Source organism: Protopterus annectens, chromosome 9.part0 (genome assembly GCF_019279795.1).
Source record: "Protopterus annectens isolate FY-2018-M chromosome 9.part0, PAN1.0, whole genome shotgun sequence".
In the NCBI taxonomy this organism is placed as follows: domain Eukaryota; kingdom Metazoa; phylum Chordata; order Ceratodontiformes; family Protopteridae; genus Protopterus; species Protopterus annectens.
In genome coordinates, this window is record NC_056743.1 from 1,463,530,308 (window position 1) to 1,463,549,104 (window position 18,797).

At 41.7% G+C, this 18,797-nt stretch overlaps 1 protein-coding gene across 1 annotated transcript in view; it reads right to left on the reverse strand.

Moving 5' to 3' along the window:
- Positions 1-224: 224 nt before the first annotated feature.
- Positions 225-18,797, reverse strand: part of LOC122810702 (adhesion G protein-coupled receptor E3-like) — a 160,358-nt gene continuing 141,785 nt past the window's right edge. The window contains exons 6-8 of the mRNA XM_044082267.1: positions 16,463-16,467; positions 10,804-10,809; positions 225-246 (exon numbers count right to left, since the gene is read on the reverse strand). Of these exons, the coding sequence (XP_043938202.1) occupies positions 225-246; positions 10,804-10,809; positions 16,463-16,467 (33 nt within the window). The remainder of the gene's footprint in view (positions 247-10,803; positions 10,810-16,462; positions 16,468-18,797) is intronic.

An 18,797-nucleotide genomic window follows, 5' to 3' on the forward strand; every position in this document is an offset into this window, starting at 1 on the left:
CCCAAAAAACAGTGGTAGGAAGACAATAGATGGACATGGCATATCATAAATCCAAACTTTGTAGAATAAGAAGGAACCAATATACACCATGCATGAGTCATCAAACTATGTACAAAATGAGAACTGTAACAGTAGAAAAGAGTGCAACAACAAAAGTGATAAGATAAAGTAAACAAATGTAATACTAATTCATAAATTCTTCCAATACAGTAGTATAAAGGAACTTAATGAAGGTCACTTGTCAATCTGTGAAATAATCGAAACCAATAAAGTAGAAAAATATCCATAATATCACTTCCACATATTCATAGAGGAAAACATGATGGTAGATAATGTGGAGGTATTCATGCCTAGATGTACACATTAACCTGGAGTACAAAATTATAAGGTAGGTATTACACATGTAATGCTGAGATCTTATAAAGGCAGAACTATATGCTTAAGAGTCAGTGGGAAACTAAACTTATATATAGGAAGTAGTAAACAGCTTTGACAAAGTGAAATTACTATACAGACATATTTAGCAAAATATGTAACAAAACTTTTTAAACTACTGACAGGAGCAATTATTAAAACAGCATGCAAGATCAACATTATAACATTAGCAAATAACCTATTATATCCAGTAGTGTGGAGCAGAATTCAGACACAGCTCAGGTAAAGGAACAGGTCCTCAGAATTAGGCCATTGATAAGACATTACCTATGATATGCCACCTGTAGTGTCATAAAAAAAGATCCCACTGATAAGACATTACCTATGATATGTCACCTGTAGTGCCATGAAGGATACTGTGTGTTGTTTGGGATCCCACTGATAAGACATTACCTATGATATGCCACCTGTAGTGTCATGAAGGATACTGTGTGCTGTTTAGGATCCCACTGATAAGACATGACCTGTGATATATCACCTGTCGTGTCATGAAGGGTACTGTGTGCTGTTTGGGATCCCACTGATAAGACATTACCTATGGTGTACCAACTGTAGTGTCATGAAGCATACTATGTGCTGTTTGAGATCCCACTGATAAGACATAACCTATGATATGCCACCTGTAGTGTCATGAAGCATACTGTGTGCTCTTTGGGTTCTCACTGATAAGACATTACCTATGATATACCACCTGTCATATCATGAAGGATACTATGTGTTGTTTGGGATCAGGGATGATCCTTGGACCTTACAACCTACAATGGCAGGAAGACAGATTGCTTGGTAAGTGACAAGCATGGAGTCCTATTGTTTGTTACTGGTAAAGAGACTGAGCCTTAGAACATAAAAGCAGGAAGATTGCCACTGTCCTGTTATGGTGGAGAACAGTAAGATCATAGGAGTCATAGGAATTTCAAAGCAGCTTCATATTGTGATCATTTAGGCTTTGCCAGTACCTAATCTTAGGCCTTAACCCTTTTATCTAGATAGCCCAGGCCAGTGAAGCCCAGGGTGAATTTGTATATACCTACCTTGTCATCAAGGTCCTATCTGAAATATGACAGTTAATCACATTGCTTAATCTGCAGGGGCACACTATTCCATAGTTGTAAGAGGTGCTGTGTGATTAAACTGTCTCACCATCACATTTCATTTATTTGCTGGCACGCATGTAGGTCACTGGATCTAGTATTTGCAGAAAATACAAGAGATCCAGGAATACTGGATTTCTATAATGTCATGGAAAGCAATGCAATTCATAGATCTTCCTCAAGAGTCTATAAGATGCTGAATAAAGTAACAGTGCTTCCAGCCTCTCTTGGTAGCTCAGGATCAGTTCTCAGCTTCTTCTGCTCTCCCCCATTTGATGCCATTACAACTACCTTATCTGCACTCACTTTCATCCTATGTGCCTTCAGTTTTGTATTTCATTCCCTTATCCTTTGCTGAAGTCATTGTTCAGAGTCTACCTGTAAAGCCACATTGTCTGCATACAGCAACTTTGTTGATCTGTCCTCTATGACCTGTTTGTTAATGTAGTCTATCACCAGTATGAACAGCGGTTGGCTAAAACCTGAATACTGATGCACAGACAATTGCACTGAGAACACCTCTGTGAGACCAAACATTGTACCTGAGTCATTGAATCCTTGTACATAGCCTGCACTCATTCGATCAATGTTTCTGGGACTTTGAATAACTGCAGGACTGCCCAAATTAGTTTTTTGAGACCTTGTCATATGCTTTCTCCAAGTCTAAGAATGCCCAGTTGGACTCTTTCCTCATCTATAGCACTTTTTCTCCACAATTAAACAGTTGTTGAAACTAAATTATCTTTCCTTTGCACCTAGGCATTATTCCTGGAGAAAGAACTATCCCACTCAGGACCTTTATCTTGCCACATTTGTCACATGCATGGAGAGTTCCAATGTGTCTCTCTGCATATCACTCAGGGTTTCCTTTCCAAGTCACTCATTGTAACACAGACAACCACAAAGCCATAATCATATTTGTCAGGTGAAAGGGTATTTAAAGCCTTTGTGATATAAGACATCCAGGCATCAGAAAGACAAGTCAGCATTACCCTTTCAATCTACAGCCTAGTGAGGGTTGACTCTGCATGACTAATTATATAGTCACCTATTTTCAAAACATTTTTATTAGTGCAGCAATTTACAGTAATAGAGTTGAAGTGCTCACTTTCCTATAGTTGTGCATGAATGAAAAGAGATGTTGGATTTACAGTGAGATCAGATCATCCTTTGATAAAGACTTTCTGTTTTGCAGTATTGAGAGCATGCATGTTGGTCTCCCTGGGTTTTAGATGTTTTAGCCTGAATACTTATTTGCTGATTAAACAAGAAACTTGACCAAACCTGAAAACAGATCTGATAAATCAGATGTGGCCCAGTAGACTAGGAATCAAGCATGTGAGAGCTATGACAAATCAATCTGGCAATTAAATGAGGCATGCAACAGTAAGACAGTGGTAAGAGAATGAGGATGCTAAAGTAGAACTTCATGATTTCTTGGATATCTGGTAGATGGCAGCATGTCTGCTAGTTGGCACAGACAGTTAAGGCTGTGAGCTGTACTTCCTATGATAGTGGGTTTGATTTCTTCAGCCCTCATGTGACTACTTTGCGACCTTGAGCAAGTCAGTTAACCAAACATTGATTCCACATCGCCACTGAAAAGGGACTATGTGTCCAAGAGCCCAACTGGTTAACAATATGTTTTATATTATTATAGGTGTTCTCAATGAAGGAGGGCACAGTTTTGTGTGTGTGTGTGTGTGTGTGTGTGTGTGTGTGTGTGTGTGTGTGTGTGTGTGTGTGTGTGTGTGTGTGTGTGTGTGAGAGAGAGACTGTGTGAATCTGTATGCATGCATGTATGTTTTCAGAATGTGCCTCTGGGTGGAAATCCATTTTCAGTTGAAGCCAAGTGAGAAAATCCTCAAACACATTTGTACAACTTGTAAGTTAGTAATACAATATGCCTAACAAATAATATAAATGTTTACACCACAAAAATAAGACCTATGTAGTTGTGGTGGGAGGTATTGTCAGCAGACTCATATGTGGCATTGTTACAAGATGAATGCAGCTTTTCTGCACATTTACGGTACAAGCTCCAATACTGCATAAGTTACTGTCCTTCACCATAGATGTAGATGTCTGTGCATTACAAAACCCAACCACAACTGCCTTATGACCTGACATATGCATCTAGATACTCTACTGATGTAAGTATGGCTGCTACACTAGTCTATTGATCCCCACTGGGGCCTTTCCTGCAAGATCCTCACTCATTGTCTGGGTGCCACCCACCTCCATATTGTGGCTGTCTGGACTCTGATGTTGGGGTGGGGTGGGTGCCCCAAGGTTGGCAAGGAGCTCCTCGGTGGGTGTAAGTGGGGCTTGCATAGCAGGACCCCCACCTGTGGCTGTGCAGTCCCTGGCCATGGCAGCAACTCTTCACTGGGCATGGTGCATCAGTTCAGTCACACAATGCTGGACCTGCCCATATGTTTGTGCGTGCAGGCTGACATAGTTTACCCTGTGGACAAAGTCATCCTACATGGTGGTCTTCTCTCGCAGATGCTGTTGATTCCGGCTGAACATTACACTGTAGTGCTGGATGATGTGGTCAGTTATTACTGCAGTTTCAGCCTCCATGTAAGCAGGATTTCTGGCACGATGCATTGCATTTGGAAGACATAAACAGGGAAACACATCACAGGACCTCATACATTTGTCAACGGTATTTACAGAACCTGCACATCAACATTGACTAGCAGTAGCCACCACTCACAGCCACATCACACCCCTGTCAGCTATCAGCACAGTATCAGCTTGCATTGCACTCCTGGTTCCTATGTGCCATGTTCCACCTAATGATGGCCAGTAAATTGCATAATCCTCTCTTCGTCATTCACTTCTGTGTAGAGGGATGACAGTACCCATCTTCCATGAGGGTGGGGTATGGATGGTGCTTAAACTTTAACTACAGTGTATAATGGAGATGAGAGCACATGCCTGAGTTCATGTAGGATGCAGACATGGATGTTGTCAGGTCCCATTGAGACCTAATTTTGTTGCCTTTCAGTAGGCATTATGGACCCTGATGATGAGGGGAAGGGTGCGGGTGCTGTGCATATCCACCTATACTGATGGGGGGGACAGGGGGGTGATGTTTCCACTTAACCTGTCTGCAGCAGCTTGGCTATAGCTATGGCATGTGTGTATGTGGCGTGATTGACCTTCAGTACAGGGTGGGTTGGGTTGCTGCCTCTGAGACTGAAGACATATGTAAGGACAGTTTTGTGGTTGGCCTTGGTGGAATGGAGGTGTCCAATTTGTACTCATAGTTAGCCATAACGTGATTCACCTGTGACCTTATATGCTTGTTCAGATAAAGGTGACACATGCTTCCAAGTTGGTGCTTGTACCTACTTGGCCCTTAGAGCCAATATAGCAACATATTGCGTGGTTTGTATATTGCTGCTGTCCAAAAAGGGGACTGCCCTTCCTTGGTGGAGGTGGGTTTTATGGGTCAGGTATTGCTGAGACCATACAGCTATGTAGGTGCTTCTATAGCTGTTTGTAGTAGGCATGGACATGAGGTCATAACACCATTGGACACTTCTCCAATTTCAACCTGATAATCACGCTTATTGTAGTACCCATTTCTGTGTTAGGGCAATGCAACAGCCAGTAGCTGTAGACGTATATGTCTGTTGGAGGCACTAACACTCATATTACACATGTGTACAACATGTACAGCTTATTTACCTGACTGCTCGCAACTCATGTCTGTTGTTTTCTGGCTTCCAGCAAAACCTACTTATACATACATGTGCACAGGTGATACCTGATATACATTTATGTTCTATGTCAGTAGGGCACACTGTATTTACACTCTTGCTGCTCAGTCATACCTCTCAACCTGTTACAGTAGGACATCTGGACGATGGCACACATAAATAGGGGGGGGGCAGAGGCCCAAAAATATTGACACTGTATTACTAATGCTGTATCATACTTAAGTCAGGTAGCACAGTAGGCTTTGAATTCCCAGAAATACCCTGGAGTATGTCCGACATTTATAAGTATGCTATTATGTTCTGATGTCAGTGTTCACAGATTTGCCAATGGTTTGCCAGACATAACACGTGTCTATGTGTAAATGACAGCAAATATCTTTCAACTTTCTGGCTTAAAAAAATGCGTGTGTTTGCACATTTTTTGCATAGTGCAGCACTGCGAGGCTACAATTAAACTATTCCAGGTGCTAGAAAGTCTGCTCTTCAAATTTTCCCTTAGAACTAGCTGGTTTCTCAGTAGTAGCACTAAAATCTGAGTCCCTGTGACTAGCACTTGCTCTATAACCTGCTGGAAAGCAGTAGGAAGCCTGAAACTGATACCCGCACAAAACTCTCTGTTTCAATAAGGAGAATATAATCGTAGGCACTAAACGGCCTATAATTGCAAAGTACCTTGCAAAGGTAAGGGAAAACAGCTCCTAGACTTTAAAAAAAAATCACCTAAACAGGCATGTCCAAGGGTCAGCTTCCGGTGAATTCTCCTGTCAACATGGTGAATCTGGGCATACTGGGACAATGCAATGAAATTCGAACCACAGTGTGCACTGAATGAATACTCAAGATCTGAAACACGAAGATTTATTCAACCAACAACAGACTAAGCATATGCTTTCATCAGCAACCTGGCTTCTTCAGAGTCTGACAGTAAAACACTCCATATGAAAAACACTCCACATTTAAAACAAGAATGCATTCTCCCCACCCATCCAATTAATCAATAAATCAATCAAACAGACAATTTTTTAAGAATACATTTACAACCAAGTATTAGTTTAAAAAAACAATTCATAACATTTAATAAACTTATAATAGTCATACACTACATATGTATACATATAAAAATGTAATATAAAATTGCAGTTCCTCTAAATAACACTACTTAAATATTTTAACTGAGGCTTTATGGTGACACATTCATTTAGCCCAGGGCGCCTGGTAGCATTGAGCCTAAGCTGCCATTCCATTTCTAACCTTGCTACCTTGTTCTGTACATCACACTGAATGTTAGACTTAACCCTATCTATAATAAAAAATAAAAATTTGTTAAAATTCCCACATACTGCACTATGCAAATAAAGTGCACTGTGCTCATCCTTTCTCCTGATTGAACTGACATGTTCCCCTATTCTTGTTTTCAAGCTTCGTGTAGTCATGCCCACATAAAATGCATCGCATGACATACACGAAGCAAGATATACACAATTCTTGGTGCTACAATTACAAGCACCTGGACAAGATATCGTACGTTGATACCCCACTACACTTACGTACGTCCCAACTGCTATGTATCTACATCCTCTACAGGAACCACATTTGCTCATGGCAGATCTAGTGTTGCTTCTACCCTCTCTTTCAAGTATACTCTTCAAATTCTTTCCTTTTCCATAGACAATCACCGGGGTATCACCTAGGATCATTTTAATATCTTTACTCAGAAAATATTTCCACAAATTTCTGAGACTAGAACCTAGTTCATTAGCTCTTTCATTGTATATTAAAACAAATTTTGCTTTATTTGTTTTATTCAATGTGCTGACACTACTACCTATGTTTGCACCCTCCTCCCCTTGCCCTCTTAGAATAGGACTATATTTGTTTCTTCTTCTTCTATATACTTCTTTTTGATGTTAGTTAACATTGATAGCGGGTACCCCCTGTCAACAAACATTCCAATCAATGTATAAATTTCCTTCTTAAATAAATCATCATTACTGATTAATCTACATAGCCGGACCATCTGGCCCTTAACTACACCTCTCCTTTGGTGCAGAGGGTGACAACTTGTGTAGTGCAGCATCGAGTTTGAATAACTAGGTTTCCTGTAAATTGTACTCACCAGTCCTTCTTTGGTCTTAAATAAGGTAATGTCCAGGTAATTTACTCTCTCTTTGTTCCAGGTGTGTGTAAATCTAAGGAACTCTGTGGTTTCATTAATGTAAGAGCAAAATTCCTTAACACTTTCATCATCCCCTGAATCCGGTGAATTCTCCTGTCAACATGGTGAATCTGGGCATACTGGGACAATGCGGCAACTGACTCGTGTACACAGACAATCCTCTCCTCCTACCACCCAACACTACAACCTGCGAGAGATGCACTTACATAGCCAAACTGAAAGCAAAGCTCTCTCCAGCCAAGATTGTGCTAGACAGCCAAGAGGAGAAGGTTAACACCTGCACTACACCTCTAGCAACTCATAGCCCTTCAAAACCCACACCATCAACACCCACACATAGCAACACTAAACCCACATATGCAGTGGCCCTTAACATTAACCTGCCCAAGCAACAAGGACCTCCGAAGCTGAAACACAAACAAACACCAGTCACAACCAAAGTGACACATAGCTCACAACACCAGTGTGCCACCCAACAACAGCCCCTAAGGCAAGACAATGTACCCAACACTTTAGTCATAGGTGACTCTATAGTCAGGCACACTGATGTCCCACTCACCAGGCTGAATAAGGAGAAAATTGCAATCAGCTGCCTGTCGGGTGCCAGGATCCACCACATAATGCATGCACTCAAGTCACTCCACAACAAGTACAAATAAGACTCTGTCATTGTCCATGCTGGAGTGAATGACTTGAGACATACCTCCCTGGACTACATGAAAAGAGACATGAAAGAGCTTTTGGATCATGTGGCCAAGGCAGGTATGACCCTAGCCCTGAGTAGCATCCTGCCTTCGCCCAGAATGATACGACAGTATAAGGACAAAATGATTGACTTCAACAATTGGCTAAGCTTCTGGTGTCATTCAAAGGGGACACAGTATTTGTCTGCCTGGGCAGACATGATAGACAAACCACGATGCTTTGTCAGAGATGGTCTGCACCTGTCACTGCTGGGATTCAGGTTACTGGCTAAAGCTCTTGCCACCCCTATAGTGCCTTTTTTAGGCAAGGTTCAAAGGCTAAAACCACCACTGTAACAGATACAAGCATGCAAAATCTGAAGGTAATGCTACTCAATGCTAGAAGTCTAAACCTCAAAATGGTCTCTCTCGAGGCACTCCTAAAAATGGAGAACATCGATATCTGTGCAGTAACTGAGACCTGGTTCAAGGCTCCGGAGAGCACCCCTGCAATACCAGGCTACAACTCTTACCACACTTTTCGGCCACAAAACCAAGACCAAAACACTAAAGGTGGAGGAGTGTCCATATTCACCAAGGATATTTACACCTCCAGGCTAGTTGCCCAACACAATGTATCTGAAATTCTCCAGGTGCAACTAACACTAGGTAAGACTGAAATCAAAATTGTAGCTTGCTACAGATCCCCCACCATGCCCCAAGATTCTCACTACACCTTTCTAAATATACTGGAAAATATTAAGATACAACCAAACACCCTAATACTGAGTGATTTCAACTACCCTGCCATTAACTAGGAAAACTACTCGAGTGCCAACTCCTTTTCCCAAAGGTTCTTGGAATTCATAAATTCTAATGCCCTGGATCAACTAATCCATTGTCCCACCAGGGGCTCCAATGTCCTAGACCTGGTCATTACCAACATGGGAGATAGATGCTCCACACCAGTGGTCACCCCCTCATTGGTCAGGTGTGACCATAAGCAAATCACCCTTGACATCCACATCCCACCCCCACCCCCAGTAAGGAAACCTCCTTAAAAAACTTCTCCAAAGCCAACTTCATGCTACTGAAGTCAGAAGTGACAAACGTCATGAAACCCATGCAGACAGGATCTGAAAGTTCAACTGCAGAATCCTACACTAAGGCACTGTATGAGCACATCCACTCATGCATGAATCGTGCCATCCCAAATAGAACCAAGATGCTCTTCTCCAAAAAAAGGAAGCCAATCTGGTGGTCCCCTGCTATAAACAAACTATACAACAGAAGGAAGAAACTGTTGCAGAAAAGAGGAAAATCCCAGGATGCAAAAAACTCCCTCAGCAGCCTCAATAAGAAGCTGAGATCCCTCATAAAATCCTCAAAAGCTAGTTACGAAAATAAAATTGCCAAAGATTCCAAAGACAACCACAAGGCATTCTATAGTTATGTCAAGCATCTAAATGGCAATGCTCAGATCTGCTCTGAGCTACAACAGAATGGCATTAAATATACTGATCCCATGGATATTGCCAATATCTTGGCTGATCGATTTAGTGCCAACTTCATCCCCCCTCTCACCCACTAAAGGGCCCATCTTAATACCAAAAGATTGCCAAATTCTGGTAATCACGGCCACACAGGTAGAAACCACACTCTCCAAAGCTAAGAATACAGCATCCATGGGACCAGATGACATCCCAGGCTGTGTACTACATGAACTACAAAATGAACTGGCACCCCACCTAAGTGTCAGGTTTAATCATAGCCTCACCTCAGGCTTCGTGCCCACTGAGTGGTGCACAGCTACAGTTATCACACTCCACAAGGGGGGTCAGCCTTGGATCCCAGGAACTACCATCCCATCAGTCTGACAAGCCTGATCTGCAATGGCATGGATTGCATTATCATGGAACTTATAAACAAAGACATTGGCAACCTTCAAACACTGGACCCCACCCAGTTTGGGTTTGTGAAGGGCTGATCTTGTCTCCTGAATCTGATTGACTTCTTCAAATCAGTCTCCAGAGCTGTTGACGAGGGTAAGGCAGTCCACACAGCCTATCTGGACCTTGCCAAGGCCTTCAACACCATCCCCCACTCTGGAATCATAGATAAACTTACTAAGCTGGGCATAAATCCCTACATCACTCAATGGGTTTACAACTGGCTTACTGATAGAACCCAGGCTGTAAAAGTAGCTGACTCCAAATCCAGTTCCAGACAAGTGACAAGTGGAGTACCTCAGGGTTCAGTCCTGGGACCACTCTTGTTTGGCATCTACTTCTCTGAAGTACAGGCCAACACTAAGGGATTCTGGCTAACAAAGTTCACAGATGACTGCAAACTGGGAGCCATTATTGAATCCCCAAATGATGTGGATATTCTACAAAAGGGCCTTACAGAAACAGATGCCTGTTGCCAGAGCCATGGGCTCAAGCTTAATGCCAAGAAATGTATATTTATCCCCTTTGGAAAAAAAACATGTACCCATGAATTACCACATAGGTGGCAGGACACTAAACATCGAAAGTGTGATGAAAGACTTAGAGACAAAGGTGGACAGTGGTCACACTTTCGATAACCACATCACCACATCAGTCAGGAAATCATTCTATGTGGCACACCTCATCACTAAGGGCTTTTCCTTGAGACAAAAGGAGGTCATTGTCCCACTGTACTCATCCCTCATTAGACTCATTATAGAGTATAATGCCCCGTTTGGTATGTACCTCACAAGACATCTGCAACAGCTGGAAAGGACACAGAAATACCTCATTAAAAGAATCACAGGCCTAAAGCAGATGCCATATGCTGACCATCTAAAAAAACTCCAGCTATACTCTGTGGCATATTGTCTACTCAGAGGCGCTCTCTGCTTAACATACAGGTAAAACCCTGAGCTGTTGGACATGCTGCACTTAAAGAAATCCCAATCCCTCAGAGCCACACACTCCAGGGATCTAAACCTTGTCATCACAATGAACAAAACATGCTGGAGGAATAGGTTCTTGACCCAGAGACTCCCCATACTCTGGAATAGACTGCCCATACATGTCAAGCAGAGCGCCTCATTGTCTCTCTTCAAAAGGAAGCTTGATGATTGGATGGGAGATAGGGAATTCACCCCAGGGATCATGTAAGTCAGCCTGCTAGACAGGAGTCCACAGAAGTAAATATTGTAGGAAGAAATATCCTGGGAATTGTTATGGCTAGGCTTGCATAAGCCCTAGGGCCAATAGCCTAGTACCAAGCTATGAACCTATGAACCTATATTAGGCACACATGTGGTTATTGTGCAGCAGGACACTGTACAGTTGAATGGTTTAGGCTCAGTATATCACATGCAGTTCAAGACACACTTCTGTGACAGTAGTTTACTATGCACATACCCTGTATAGGTCTCTTAGATTTGCAACACAAACATATGTATAATAGTTATATTCACAACATATGGATATGTACAACATCCCAGTAGCTGGTCTAGCAGTGTCACAGTCAGTATTGTTTGACAGACACTCCAGTAGTAGTCATATTTGAGCTGTCCTTTCCTGAGGTGACTCAGGGGCCTGAGCTGTAATCTATGGCACTGCAGACAGAGCCAGATGCTATGGCCATAGGTGCTGTCCAGCAATATATCAGCATAGCAGGTTTTGTTGAGACATATTTTGTTTAACTTCCTATTTCCCATCATTACTTACCACCTACTACATTCCTTTACATTCTTACTTGTTTCACATACCTGTTTTTTTTAAGCAGTCTTGAATAGTCATGTTTTGGTATTGTTTGTTTTGTTTTGTGGTCTTTCTTTCTTTCTTTCTTTCTTTCTTTCTTTCTTTCTTTCTTTCTTTCTTTCTTTCTTTCTTTCTTTCTTTCTTCTTACTTAGAGGTTTACACCTGTTTTGATAGGCAGCAGCTTGCCTTTTGTAGGTAATGGTCATGAACAGGTGATGACATGTGCACCAATTGGTGTTCCCCACTTGCTAATTGCATTAAGAATAGCTGTGTTGTTATTCCAATAGCCAAAGGCATGGCAACATACTCCTGTAATTGAGTACTTCATGTCTATGTTGTCCCTTATGCTTGCCTGTGAGGGGGCATTATACTCTTCAGCATCACAGAGGGTGGGTGAGAATTCCTCTTACAACGAGACTTGTGGAGACAGACCAACTAATTGGAGGAGAAGATTCCAGACTTAGGGACAGAATGTAAGTTTTGCTATTATGCAGTTGGAATAATGCTAGTTTAACAAGGTTTGTCTGGACATGCATTTTCAGCATAATTTCAAGTCTGACAGTGGTATGTGGATGACATAACTCACAACTGTAGGGCTATCTGCAAAATATCCAGAGGTTTGCTTGTTATGTTTGGTCTGTTCCCCAGACAGGTTTTGTCCTTGACAAATAAATAGGATACTCTGGGGATTGCAGTCAGTAAATGCTAACATCCATTTGTGTTTCTGACTTCATATCCTTCAGAAATAATATGTTACAACAAATCCTCTATCTCCAGCAACTTTCTCAGTTTATGACAGCAACATTTTTAATATGCCCTGTGTTTGGGCCTCTGTCTCCCAATTATGTCAGGCTTTGTCCAGATGTCAAGCACTAAGAGGTTCAGAGGTATGTTACATCATTATTTAGTGCCTTCATTCCTGCTGTTACCCCAGTGATGTAGCAGACTCCCAGACATGCTACAAGGAAGAGGGCATAAATATGAGGCCAAAGCCTGGACATTCTGTGAGAATCTGTACAGCTGAGATGTCTGTGTATGACTGGCCATTGTTAACAGACTATCAGGATTGTGTAGCAGTGTGTTGGTCTGTGCAGGGAGGGGGTACATGTTAGTATCATGGGCCCTTTCTATCTGACTGTGCATGCTGCTCCAGTTACTGGTGGTCTATTGGTTGTATATGTTTGTATGGGCAGACTGTGACATGTTCCATAACACCTCAGGATTCCCACTACACTGTGACTTGGGGCAGTATATGTAGGGGTAGTGTGTGATTAGCAAACAGGATATTTTTGTTCACACAGTCATTATAGTGTAGTGTTCAATTGTTTACTGATATGTCACTGTGACTGTGGTGCAGTTGGTTGTGGGTATACACTTTCACACTAGTGTCTGTTTTCCACTACTGTTACATCCCTGTAGTGCCTGTTATATTTGCTAATGGATGCGCAAGTCTACAGAGCTGATTTGGGGTGATGCTGTGTTGGTCTGACTGTAGTTTGGACAGTGCTTGGTGACATGCTTGGAAGCTCAGTGCAGTTTCCCAAATGTTATGTCCAGATATTCATAGGATGTCCAGTTGTGTGGTTCATATATTTTGCCTAGTCCCCATAACTGTTGTGTATTTCTGACAAATCAGTGGGATGATGTGAGGATTGAGGTCATTAACTTATGAGAAGTAATTGAGTGTCGGACTTGTGATATTTCAGGCAATATGCATTTGAACAGATGGTGTTGATGTAGCAACTTTCTCAGATTATCTACTCATGTATTTCAGATGTGACCCTATTATCATGCCTTTGTCCACCCACTTTGTCAGGCTTGGTCCAGATTTATTGCACTAAGGGGTTCTGAGCATACCTGTCAACTGCCAGGCATTCCACAGGATGTCCAGATGTTTGGCTCATATTTTTGGTCTGCTCCACTAATTAATTGTATGTGTCTGGTAAATCACTATGATGATCTGAGGAGTTATATTGGTAAATAATGACATATACATTTCTGTTTCAGATCTCATATCCTTCAGAAGACGTATGCTGAAACAAACCCTGTTACTGTAGCATCTTTATAAGTTTATAAGGGCAATATTTAAAATATGTCCCTATTTGTGGTCCATTGATCCCCTATTTTGATGGACTTTGTCCAAATTTCCTGCACTAAGAGGTTGGGAGTTATGATATGACTGCACTGCATGTTTATATACACACACACATATATATATATATATATATATATATATATATATATATATATATATATATATATATATATATATTTATATATAAAAAAACATAACTGATTCCACAGAGCTTTTTCCCTAATGTTGAATATCTCTATTGCATGATATGTTTGAAAAAGCAACAGAAATTCTAGCCACGCAAATACTGTAGTGGTACATTGCTCTGAATAGAGTGTACACAGTCCTGGGTTTGAGACCTGCCAAAGCCATATCCCTTAAACTGAGAAATCTCGACAAAGCCATAAATAAGGAAGGGACAGTTTTTAAATATTGCTCTTACATACGGTTTTGCATAACCATGAACTTTATGAAAGGTATTGAGTCTAAAACTCAAATGTCTGTTGTTATTTTCTGACTTCAGCCTTCAATGATTTTCCAGAAATCCAAAATTTTATGAAAAAACAGACCAAAAATACGACGCAGAAATATGGACTTTCTGCGAAAATCTGTACAGTTGAGAGGTATGGTCACAGACATCTATTTTGTTGCTGGTCAAAACAGATGCTGATGTAGACAGAGCGATTAAAGCAGTTTTAAGCAGCTTCAAGTGGGTTTGCATGGTTTTGAGTGATGCTAAGAGATGACAAAACATGGTTAGTCCATTTTGGCTTTACTTAGTGGCGCTTATTCCCATTTACACAGGTGCTAATTTCTTTAAAAGAAAAGAAAAAGGGGGGATAAGAAAGTGGTGAAAAAGGAGCATGCAGAGGGAAAAACAATATGAAATGTAGCTAAGGATGTGCAGGATGGGTGTAGGGAAGGTCCTTAGCTGTCCATTTCTTATACAACAACAGCTATGGATTTGTATAGAATTTGGAGGTGAGTTTGGACACTCAAACCTCAGAGAGAGGGGTGAGGACAACAGAAATGTGTTATCAAGCCAATTGGACCAGATTACATGTGTCCAGTGGACATATGTGTGACATGGATAGCTATGTATAGGGCGATTTTTTTTTTGGGACAGGTGTCCTTTTTTGTAAAGGTGAGAGTGGGATGTTGGAGAAGGGTTGTAGGTACGTCTGGGGAGATAGGTTGGGTAGGGAGACAAACAAGACAGACAACACAGCAGACAGAGGTAGTATATGTCACATGAGGGAGTAAACACCTTTGACTCGGAGAGTGGTTGGGAATCCAAAGCCCATTAGCCCCCAAATGGATACAGTAGGACTGAGGGCCCCACCCATGGGCAGTCACCACTGCACCTTCACGGCCCTGAAGGTGGCTGTGCTGGATCCTGAAAGGGGCACCAGGCAGCCCTCCATCTGGTGCAGCTGGTCATCCAACTCTGTTCAGATGACGCTCCTCACCATACCCTGGAACTAACTCTGGGTGACAGGCTCCAGTCCATGCCCCATCCCCTGAGGTGATTCCATCTGAAGGTGGTACAGAACCAATGGACAAGGAAGTCGCGGGTTGGGTCCCAGAAGTGCTGGGGCCCAGTGCCACAGCTAGATGAGGTGGGACAGGAGGATCCACTGGGATCTGCCTTCCCAAACATGCTATGGTGTTGAGGTTTTACAAAATATATTGGTTAGTCATGAACAACACATTTTAAGGTTAGTTATATCAGCATGCATAGTTGTTCTAATTAACCCCATAAATCAGATTTGAAACAGTTGCATAGCAAACAAAATACATGCATAAATGGAACAACATTATGCATTGTAACAGCATGCCAGTAACATTGATGGCAACAGGCCACCAGCAATGGTATTTGAAAAACGTATGTTAATGTGCAAACAATCAAACATATGAACAATAATACAACACAAGTCCCAACATTAGGTTTGGAGAACAACATACCCGTAGTATATGAATAATAATTATTGATGCAGCTGAGGGGTGGGGGGACAGACAAAAAGTCCATTAACAACTGTTTATGCTTCTATTTTCCACAACAGTACTGCTCAATACTCTATGGGTCTGCCCTCACTTTACATCTACCTATGGCCCATAGCTTCTGTAGCATGAACATACCTATCAAATGGTCAGCCTGGAATGGTATGGGGCAAACTGTGGCAACTCTGGGTACATGACTAGAGGGGACTCGTACATGTCAGGGTTACATATCTGGTACAGAAGGGGTACCCTGAACTGCTGTTATGTGAGTCTGCTACTGGCATTCTTCAAATGGTTTTCTGTGTCCAGGGTTATTGGTAGCAGTGACCACTAGCCATGATAGCATGACACTTGAGAGACTTGTTTTGGGATTTGGGAAGTGTGCATGTTGTGTGTACCTATCCTGCTGTCACTTGCAGGCATATAGTGGGACAGTTGAACAATTTTACACAGTTTATTACTGTACCCTTCATACAGCTACTACCAACATTTCCTTACCTGTAAAACCTGTGGAGAAAATATCTGTTAACACTACCTGACTGTTTTTAAATATATTCCTGATTCATTGTGTGTAGATATGCACACATCTTAATACCACTCCCTGGATTCGAACCATGTCAGGCTGTGAAAAATAACAATTACGCTATTTCTCATCACACTGAGCTACTGGGGAACTTTGGTTTCTTGATTCACTGGTTGCTGCCTATTAGTCTCTTGTTTAGACAGTCTGAACTTGTAATCCTGTGATGCATGCATGACAGATAGTGTACTATGCATTAATCCTTTGAATTACTACAATCTGGAAAGCAAAGGTTAACACAGGCCATTTGTGTCTTGTTTTACAGCTCCATTCTAAGTTAACAACATACCAGAGTAAACACAGCAGTTTGTGTTATAGAAGTTTATTTAAAATAAGTATTAGTTGGACAAACTTTATTTATTCAGTTAGCACAGTAACAGTATAGCTACTAGCAATACACAATGTACTCCTTCTTAGTTATTTGCACAATATACTGCAAAACAGATTTTTACTCACCAGCCTGTTGTCCCAGCCTCAGCAGTCTGCCAGCATGTGCTTCGATGTTGACCTCTCTGCTGCAGCTGTAAGGAAAAAAACAAACATTATGCATACCTGTCTATCACATCCTCAGGCTAGAATTTGGTACACCTATATATGTGATACTTACAAACTGCTGGAGCACAGTTGTCCCTGGCATCTTGGATCCACTGGTCCATGAGCGCCCCCTTCCTCCGCTTTAGGTTGACATAGTGGTGCCGGACCTGCTCATCAGCTTGGGGGATGCCAGTAGTACTGGTGAGATCTCATGTGAGATGGTCCCAGGCCTCCACTTTATATTGTGAGCCCTGGTACTGGCCCTGCAGTAGTCTCTCATCATGATTACCTATGAGGAGTCCAGCCTTGACCCTGGACTCCACGATGCCCCAGCGCTGTGCCCTAAAGTGCGAACCCTCACCTACGCCAGCCATGGTTCTTGTAAAGGTTGAACTATAACAGGTACTGGCTGTGTTCCCCCCATGTGCTTTAAATACGGCCATATTCCCACCCTTTGCCATCATTGGTCGATTTTGTAAATGTTGAGCACAGCTTAGTGGTACGCAAACCTGGTAAGCTCATTTTAGCAACTCAGTATACTGCTTAACAGTGCATACATCCACTTAGCTGAGTTGACTATTGCTTAGCATTCATGTCTAAGCATTGCGTAAAATGGCTAAGCATAGATGAACACTGCTAATCATTGCTCACTTTTAATTTTTAAAAATATTAGAATAATGACTTCATTTAGTGAGTGTATATGATTTACTTTACATGACGTCCCTCTATGTGCTTTCATTACATTACCAAGGGGTGTGACTAAACTGTATGGGACACGTGTATACATTGGTGGTTTCACATGTTATATGCACATGCACTCGCGCTTCCATTTTTGACCAGCTACACAACCTGGTTGACAAATATCACTTACTACATCATTTACAAATAACAAAATAATTTTAACATTGCTTTCCTATGTAAAAATAAAGTGCCTGTCTTGGCACTAGAACCATGAATGCCTGCATACAAAGCAGGGAATCTAACTACCAAGCTATCCCGGTGTTGGGATTTTACCTGTATATTTTTATTTATCTCCTCTATGGTGTTTAAGCAATGCTGGGAAGAGGGTCATAAAGTGCACACCCACTCAGCTATGCTTAAACATACATTAGTATGGAAAAAAATATTTTACTTATGGCCTTGTATAGCTTTGTTACTCTAGGAGGTTGACAGGTATGTGAAGCAGGCATTTGTGCCTTCTGCAGACACTTGTACAGTTGAAGGCTTTGCCCGTACTGCACTTTCAGATGGCAGACATTTGTGTTTCGGTCTTCATACCTTTCAGGAGGTCCGTGCTAATGTTATCCTTTTATTCTATCAGCTTTCAGGTTTGTCAGTGCAATATTTAAAACATGTCCTTATTTTTGTGTCTTTGTCCCCCATTATTTATGGCTTTGTACTGTTTTATTGCTCTAGGAGGGTGAGAAATATGTGAGGCAGGCATCTGGGCATTCTGCGGACATGTGTACAGTTAACAGCTAGGGTTGTACGGCACTTTCACATGGCAGACATTTGTGTTTCAGTCTTCCTACCCTACAGGAAGTCTGTGCAACTGCAAACCTTTAATTCTCTCAGCTTTCAGGTTTGTCAGTGCAATATTTAAAATGTGTCTCTATTTTTGTGGCTCTGTCCTCCTATTATTTATGGCTTTGTACTGCTTTATTGCTCTGGGATGATGAGATGTATGTGAGGCAGGCATCTGGGCATTCTGCAGAAACCTGTACAGTTGATGGCTATGGCCGTACAGCACT